The 9494-nt window shown below is 34.4% G+C and overlaps 1 protein-coding gene across 1 annotated transcript; it reads left to right on the forward strand.

Moving 5' to 3' along the window:
- Nucleotides 1-1820: 1820 nt before the first annotated feature.
- On the forward strand, nucleotides 1821-9488 carry LOC117101016 (UDP-N-acetylglucosamine--dolichyl-phosphate N-acetylglucosaminephosphotransferase-like). Its single transcript, XM_033240868.1, has 9 exons — nucleotides 1821-2131; nucleotides 2678-2798; nucleotides 3076-3289; nucleotides 4177-4323; nucleotides 5329-5413; nucleotides 5653-5841; nucleotides 6170-6240; nucleotides 6945-7117; nucleotides 8400-9488. Exons 1-9 carry the CDS (start codon nucleotides 1926-1928, stop codon nucleotides 8469-8471), a joined length of 1278 nt encoding a protein of 425 aa, XP_033096759.1. The 5' UTR covers nucleotides 1821-1925; the 3' UTR covers nucleotides 8472-9488.
- Nucleotides 9489-9494: the final 6 nt, after the last annotated feature.

Below are 9494 nucleotides of genomic sequence, written 5' to 3' on the forward strand. Positions count from 1 at the left end.
ATGTGTTAAATAAAAGAATTTAAATACAAGGAATACATCAACATTTACATCATCTTTTTTACTATCTCTATTAAATTGATTGCAAAAGTAACAACAATATTTACATGATTTCTTCTTTTTACCCACACTTTCCAGTTACCTGAATTAACTTTTGAAATTGATAACACTTTTACAAATGTAGGCGGCAAAGTCTATCTAAATATGTTAAGAAATGAATTACTGAAAGTAAAAACTGAAATACTTTTTTATTATCTATTTTAACTTATTCAATAATGCTATCCATACAGGATAACAAGGTTATTACATTTTCCCTCTAGAGTTATTAATTATTTTTTATTATCACATTAAATTTTCATTATTATTAATTATGATATAACGCTGTTGAACATGGATTAAAATAGATACATTATACACATCTAGATGTGTATAAGAGACAGGTACTACAGATGTTCCTCTTTTATTTTAATCATTATAACTTGATTTTAAGATAATTTGTTGCTCACTTGATTGTTAAATTTCAGGAAGGGATTGAGTGGACCTCAAGATGTTGAGTTTGAAATGTCTCCAAGAGGAAAAGAAACGGAAGCCTAGAGGAAGATGAGGTCATAGCTATACACAACGAAGGCATGGAACTGGAAGCCTGATCTTTGATTGGCAAACCTCGATTCCAACATAGTGGAGTGGAAGGATGCGCAATTAGTTTTCACCTTATAGTGATAATACGATGGAGGAATAAGTTTCATGGTAAAACCCTAGTACAGTAATATATTGCTGCACGGAATAATAATTGTGTATGCTTGAAAATTGTAAAAAAATAAGAAGAAAATGAGAACATTTTGAGCCTGAAATCAGCAAATAAAGAAGAACACTGAGACTGGACAAAACTTTACATGTAGGCCTATATAAATTAAAATGTATAATTGAAATTAAATATGAGAAGTAAAGTCCGGGGAAAATGTGGGGAGCGGTGGGGAAATACGGGGGGGGGAGATGTCCGGGGAAACCAGTCTGCTCTCCATTTAAACAACGCTTCTTTATTCTTATCCTCATGGTGGGGTAGGGGGAAGATTCATTTGCATAAAACATGCATAGCATGAAGGAATACAAAAGACATGATAAACAGGCCTATATGCATTAGAAACACATTAATCACATTAAAATACATAAGAAACGGGAACAATGCAACCATGAGAAATGCGCATTGTGTATAAAATGTTAATTTTATACACAATGCGCATTGTGCCACTGTATAAAATGTTAATTTTATTAATTGTTTTATTTTATATACACACAGTTTATAAGAACACTGCGGCTGAAAATGCTTAAAAACAAAAAAGTTTATACAGTTGAAAATTCTTTTGGACTTATCTGTACCGTATGTGCAGTAGGTGTGACCAATACCTTCTTTCATACAGTTAAAGTTTAAGTAGGCCTATATACTGATGTACAATAATAATTTTCTATCTTTGAAAAGTGTGGAAATAAGATCAAAATAAGAATAGGCCTACTGTAATTTTGATTGGGCAAAAAATAAGAACATTGATTCTTGGCAAATAAATAATATCAGATTGGTAGGCCTACCAGGATTTGCCCGATGGAGAGAAATATCAAAATAGAAAAATAAATATGATAGAACACACAAAGTGTTATTTTGAGACAAGTTATTTTCTCGAACCAATCCTACTTCAACGAAGAGCAATCGACCGGAATAGTGTTTTGCTGTAGCAAAACGTCTATCCGCCCATTTTCTCCCAATGTTCAGCAAAGTAGGTTCAAAGGTCACCTCAAGGGTCTTTTGTTATCGTTTTTGATCAGTGAAGCGTGTCAACCGGTAGGTACGGAGGCTCAGGCTGCGATGTGATGCAATGTGATTGAGCAGATTGCACATTATACTTCGTCAGTTTTATGTTAGAAACCTTACCAAGATGAAGCAGGATAATTCATCAGCTATTATTACCAGTTTATATGGACTTGGTGGACCTCTTTTGATAAATGTTGCCCTTTCGGTAGTCGGATTTTTTGTAACAGTTCGAATCATCCCACTCTTTGGAGAATTGTTCATCCAGGCAGGACTGTCGGGACGAGACCTCAACAAGCCCACTCCTTCCAAGGGCAAGGAGGCTAAAAAGGTGTAAGTGAAAGACACCTATTCCTACTAGCCTAGGTCCTATTTCGATGACCTAGTGTAGATTTATGCCTATTCTAGAACGCTGAGATCAGCTGATAGGGCCTAGGAAGTCTATTGTTTGTATACTAAACCAAAAACTTCTGTAAAACATCTGGATCAAATTTAACCATTTGGACCGGTCCCATATGAACCTATTCGTTGCACTACTACAGCCCTAGGCCTATTATTATTACAGGTGTGTTCATACTTTGCACTGTTCAATCATTAATAAACGCTATGACTAAATCAGAATAATAATCATAATGAAGATCATCATAAAGGAAACTGCATAAACAATTACAATGACATGGTGACAGGTTAAAAGTAAGATAAGACCGACACAATATCATTGTCAATATTAAAATTTCCATATTATCTTGAATTACCTTGAACGTTAGGAGCATTAGCTCGTTTGTCCCTCCAAAGTCATCATAGCAAACTTCTGATATTGGGGGTAGAGCGCAGGTGAGCATCCATGTACCTCATTTTTTCCTCATTTTATCTTCATAGACCTGAAGCTTTGGGAGTGATATGTGGAGCCATGTACCTCATCATAATGTTCACATTCATTCCAATTCCATTTGGTAAAAAATGGTTCGAAAATAACACAAACAACTTTCCACATAATGAGGTAGGTTCTTAATCTTAGAAATTGAATAATATTAAGACAAATTTCAATCTAGGAAGTACTGTTTCATGTGTCTTTGTTTCTGAAACCTAATAATTCTGTGGTAAAATGAAATTTTTAATAGATTTATGAAAATATAAAAAAGACAATTGCTCAAGGGGCAGTTAATAAATTGATGATTACTATGAGTTAAACAATTTCTTAATATTTCAAACTTTTGAACATTTATAAATAAACCTTTTCAATCGATTGTTTTCATTTCTTTTATATTTTTTTGCAGTTTGTTGAATTTATTGTGGCTTTATTATCAATTTGCTGTATGATATTTCTTGGATTTGCTGATGATGTTTTAAATTTAAAATGGCGGCACAAGTTGTGGTTACCTACCATGGCGACACTACCACTTCTGATGGTTTACATGGTTAATTTTGGTTCAACTACTGTGATTATACCAAAACCTTTTACACAGTACATTGGAACAAGTGTTGATCTACGTAAGGATGCATATTTGTCTCTTGATTCCTACTTAAATGTTAATATGCCGTATTTATTCGATTAAAACCCTCACTTCGAATAAATACCCACCTCAAATATATACCCCCTCTAGAGCCTCATTTGGAATACAAATCTCCATCGCAAGGCGTTTATTTTTTCCTTGAATAAATGCTCCCTAAATGGCTATAAACAGATATAACGGAAGCAGCATCTTTTGTAAAAACTTCCTATTAATGTTCTACTCCAGTAGAATTACATTTTTTCAAACCTGGGATCAATAATGCATTTTGACTGTAATTATTTGTTGTAGTTCCACATTTACAGAGAAAGTAAGGGGCATGAGTATAATATACATATCAATTTTACACCAAAAGAATAAATGCCTCCCTCAAAAAAATTGTCCTCTCAAAAACCCTTTTCAAAAACAGACGCCCCAGGCGTTTATCCGAATGGATGTATGTTTTTATTCTACCTTTTACTGAATTCTTCCATAGGCTTAGGATTGAATGAAGTTAAATTTGATGGTTACCATATGAATTCCAAATCTTATTAGACAAAATAAACAAACTTATTACATACTTATGAAATTGTTATTGTGATACTTTTTGTTATCGGTGCTTTTAATATTGACTGGTATATTAATTGCCTCTATTCACTATAAACATAGCACGTAGAGCGGAGCAAAATACACAATTATAGAAATACAAAATACAAGATCGATTTATTGTCATTGTGCACAACACGGTTCACATGAAATTCAGGTTGCAGTGCTTTCATAAAAAAGAATATAAACTTAATTAAAAATACACTATGAAAAACAAGGTGCAGGTTACATAAATATGATATTAAAACAAAAGTATTTTATATGTTATTTTCCTTTTGGTAGGCATACTGTATTATGTTTACATGGGAATGCTTGGAGTGTTTTGTACGAATGCTATCAACATTCTTGCTGGAATTAATGGCATAGAAGCAGGACAATCACTGGTCATTGGACTGTCCATCGTATTATTCAATTGCAATGAACTTGCAGGTAATCATAATCCCAAGTTTAAACTTATTTCAGCAGATATACTAGGGAGCTTTTAATTTGCACAAAGACAGTAGGACGTAGAACGTAATGACATCACTAAAAGTCATCTGCACATGCAAGAACGTTAAGGTCACCTTATCGAGTAGATTCTGGAACGCAATTTGGCCAAATCCATGCATGCAGAGAACGTAGGACGCCAGGTAGGACGGTCACGCATGAGTGATTCCGTTCTAGTGTTGCGTCGTCGCACAAATCTAAAGCTCCCTAATTTTGGGGTAGACGTCAAGCAACCTGCCTACAGCCACACACACATTAAGCTGCAGGATCTTCAGCATATTGAAGGCGGCACATATGAGAAAAAGCAGACAACCTTGTGTAGGCAATCCATCTGCAATTTGTGCGCCAGTGAATTTTCCACCTTTCTATTACAACCCACATGGGCATAATCTGGGTGGGGATGGGGGTGTGGGGACCACATATAATTATTCACCATGAAGCAGGGCATATTTGGAAGCTCTGACATGAGGCTAATAGAGGAATGAATGTAAAATGTGGCGATATTCCCAAGAATGAGGGGATATTTAAATACACTTGCATGTAATTTTTTTTTTTTTTATTTGGTTGGGGACTTGGTTTAGGCAAACTTTTCTCAGGGTACAGTGCCCTCCATCTCTTAGTCTTATACCAGACACTCACTGTGTCGTAGTCTGAACAGATCTACATTAAAAACGATCCGTTGCGTGCATGTTATGGCATTGCGTTCTCTATGGAATCTCATCGGCCTACAACCGTCAAGCGCAGTGCACTCTCGACTTTAGAAATGCCACACATGTGCAGCCCCATTCACAAGTATTATACACTTTCATATCTTACATACCCGTAAGTTTATCTAGTTTATTACATGTATACAACTTGAATTATTTTCATTTCTAATAATAAAAATGTGTTAAGAATTGTTGACCTAGCTTTATATATCTTACCATAGAAAATTTTGTTGCTGTCTAGGTGCATGGTCAGCTGCCCATCGCTTCTCCTTGTACTTCATGTTGCCGTACTGTGCAGTATGCTCGGCCTTGCTGTATCACAACTGGTAAGTCACTACATGTTACCCTAGTGTGCATCGGTGGCCCATGTGCTAGGCATTTTATTGGTCCATTTTTATGCTTTTCTGTTTTAGGAATCCAAGGGCGGGGAATGAGTTATGGCCTGTCAGTCTGATGTGACGTAAAACCACTATTCTTTTGCAGTAAACTCAGCATTGAGAAGTAATTTACAGTGTTCCTAATCAATCATTTATGGCTTTTGTTTTTTTAATTTTTTCTTTCACAGGTACCCCTCACATGTCTTTGTGGGAGATACATTTTGCTACTTTTCTGGGATGACTTTCGCTGTTGTTGCTATCTTAGGTCATTTTAGCAAAACCGTTTTGCTATTTTTTATACCACAAATTGTCAACTTTCTGTACTCTGTTCCTCAGTTGTTTCATTTTGTTCCATGTCCCCGTCATCGATTACCACGGTAGGTCACATTTTGTTATTTTTAAATATATATATATCAAACGTTTGTGTTTTTTTTTCATTAAAAGTTACGGCTACTCTACACTTTTGCTTTATGCATTTTATTACTAAGTATATATATATATGTATATATATAACAACAATTTATGCCTTTGAAGTCTTTTTTCTTGTTCATATATATAAATATATATATGTATATATATATATTTAATAGTTGTTATTACAATATTCTATTGAAATATAAAAATTAAAGATTAAGAACTTTATTTTATTATTTGTACAACGTACATGCAATGAATAACGCTGAAAATTGTAATACTGTCTTTCAGTTTTAATGAAAAAACCAACAAATTGGATATGAGCTATGCAAGATTTAGAATTAAAAATCTGAATTTTATCGGTAAGTTTGTATTGAAATGTCAGTTAGTTGGAGTATATTGAAGCCATGTGCTATGGGGATTGTGAGACCACAGAAGCACTGAGTTATTGAGATGGCTAGACCATGATTTCCTGTGCGATATTTTGTATATTGGTAGATTAAATTTCTCCAATCAAATACTATCATACTCACTATCTTCTCTCCAGCATTACACCCACACAGCCTCACACACCACACAGCCTCACACACCACACTGCCTCACAAACCACACAGCCTCACACACCACACAGCCTCACACACAACACAGCCCCAATACACAACACAGCCTCACACACAACACAAGCCTCACATACCACACAGCCTCACACACAACACAGCCTCACACACAATACAGCCTCACACACAACACAGCCTCACACACAACACAAGCCACACACACAACACAGCCTCACACACAACACAGCCTCACACACAACACAGCCTCACACACAACACAGCCTCACACACAACACAGCATCACACACCACACAGCCTCACACACCCCACAGCCTCGCACACCACACAGCCTCACACACAACACAGCCTCACACACAACACAGCACCACACAGCCTCACACACCACACTACACCACACAGCCTCATACACACCACACAGCATGAGACACCACAGAGCCTCACACACAAGTCCAAACTTTTTAAACATACTTTCTTTATATTTCGAATAGGTTGCTGGATAGTAAAGTTATTGAAGTCTTTACATCTGATACATGTAGTGGAAGGTGTTGGTGAAGATAAAGACCAGATTGAAGTCAATAATTTCACCCTCATCAATTTTGTTCTGAAGCTTGTTGGGCCTACACATGAACAAACTCTTACAATTTATATGCTGCTTATTCAAGTAAGTCAGATATAATGTGTACTTGTTTGAGAGCTATTCCTGCTCCTAAGAATAATTATCACATGAAATTAGATGATGCATGAACATGATGCCCACAAAACTGAGAACACCTGTGAGTTATGTACTAGCCGGTCTTTGCACCTTAAATTGCTGGTAAACGGAAGCAGTGATGTGGGTTATGGTCGTTTTTCTGGTAGCCTTTAGTTTAAAAGGATAAGCTTTTTCATGGTTTTCACAAGCGCCTTGAGCACTTTAGTGGAGATGTGCGCTTAATAAATCTTATTATTATTATTATTATTATTAGCTTCATCATCAGATTGTATGAGCATCAGTATCACATTGTATGAGCCTCACATAATATGCATCATCATCACATATGCATCAACATCATAACACATGAGAAATTATTACATGAAATGTCAGTATCACATGGTACAAGTATCATCATCACACAATATGACCACCAGCATCATATGACATTAACGTCAGCGTCACATGAATGAGCTTCAGCATCACATAATATAAGCATCAGTATCACATGATATGAGCATTGGTAGTTTTTATTCTTAAACTTTGTATAATTATTCCATGTATACTGTATTTTTATTCGATTTGTCCATTTTAACTTTTGTAAAGTGCATTGAACAGCTTTAATTGAAAATGCGCTATATAAGTTATTAATATTATGACTACCAGCATCACATGATATAAACATCAGCATCACATGGATGAGCTTCATTATCACATGATATGAGGATTTGTATCACATGGTATCATAATCAAATGATATGAGCATAAACATCACATGAAATGAGCCTCAGCATCATGGTAGTGCCAGCATCAGTATCACATAATATGAATCATCATCACATAATATAAGCATGAACAATCTTTAAATTCTGTGTTCTTTACCCTAACATTTGATACTTTAAACATGATTTATTTACAATCAAAACAGCTTCTCTTCTAAATCAAGTTCAATAGTCTTTTAATACTAAATTTTCAAACACTTAAGTTTAAAAACAATAAATTTATTAATGTGTTTTATTCTGTATCTCATCTATATTAACTTTCACACATTCAGATAATATTAAACAACAATTTATTGTATTGATATAATTCAGTAGGCCTTCTTGTATTACAAATTATTTAATTTATATTTTTTACAATTTACACTATATAATTTATGTCCATTATTGGAAGGGCTGTTTGTGAATCAATGTTGTATGTGCTACCATCTTGACTTACTCAATATTTATATAAATATATAATCTCTTTGCAGGTCATGTGCAGTGTTTGTGCATTTATCATTCGTTACCAACTTGCAAGACTTTTTTATGATATCGTTGATTAATTATTTTCATATCGTTAATTGTTGATGAGTTGAAGAAACTTTACTTTGTAAGATTAAGAACAATTATGTAACCAAAAATGCAATTTATATAATTAAACATTACTTTATACAGATGTATGGACAATAGAATGGGTACTAAGTGGTACCATAAGCATCCAATTTTACAGCTTCACTCTTGTGTATGGTTTAGAACAACATTTTGAGATCATGTGGACAAGAAATATTACCTTTTTATAATTTGAGCATCAGTGAAGTATTTCATGATGAATACTCAGTGAAATAGCCAAAATGTAAATCATTGCAAATAAGCATAAAACATATGTGGTCTCAAAACATGTATACCTATTTTAAAATATGTTAATTAATTTTGAGTTAATAACAATGATAGAATGAAGTAAAATTTTAAAATAACTGTTAAACAGTTGGGTGGGTAGGACATTTTGTTGGATAGATGTTATGGATAAGAGAAAATTAGTGTACTGTAGTTACAAAACATTTACTAATGAAACAATAAAAACTTGTTTATTTCATACTTTTATTCCACTACAGAACTGTTTCGTATGTTCAGCCAAGCTGGCTACACTGATCAGGTGAATGTACAACTGATACAATATTAAGGGAGAGTTAGAATACAAATGATTGAGAAGCAGATAACAGTGATTGCCTCTGTTGTACACATCCACCTGATGAGTAGTCAGCCAAGCAGGCTCCATTCATCAGGTGCATGTACAACTGATACAATATTAAGGGTGAGTTAGAATGAAAATGATAGAGAAGCAGATAGTGAACAATGGTTGTATCGGGTGTATGCATCCACCAGATGAGTGTTGTCAGCTCCACTGACTATACTTTTGTAATGAAAAAAGTATGAAGGAAAAAAGGTCATTATTTTCTGTTTATAAACACTGAATTAGTTGTACTTCTGTATTGAGAAAAAATGTGTCATAATAAGAAAATCCAAGGGTGTAAAGTACTTGGCCTCATAGCTTATATAATAATAAAGAAAAAAAATTAAAACAATAT

Source organism: Anneissia japonica, unplaced genomic scaffold (assembly GCF_011630105.1).
Source record: "Anneissia japonica isolate Jap-2015-1 unplaced genomic scaffold, ASM1163010v1 scaffold1785_len1016330_cov206, whole genome shotgun sequence".
Classification (NCBI taxonomy): Eukaryota; Metazoa; Echinodermata; class Crinoidea; order Comatulida; family Comatulidae; genus Anneissia; species Anneissia japonica.

Bases quoted from the DNA above. Each gene is read 5' to 3' on its own strand.
- LOC117101016 (XM_033240868.1), top strand. From the start codon at position 1,926: ATGAAGCAGGATAATTCATCAGCTATTATTACCAGTTTATATGGACTT. The intron at 2,132-2,677 runs GTAAGTGAAAGA...TTATCTTCATAG, and splicing joins GGCAAGGAGGCTAAAAAGGT to ACCTGAAGCTTTGGGAGTGA. The intron at 5,414-5,652 runs GTAAGTCACTAC...TTTCTTTCACAG, and splicing joins GCCTTGCTGTATCACAACTG to GTACCCCTCACATGTCTTTG.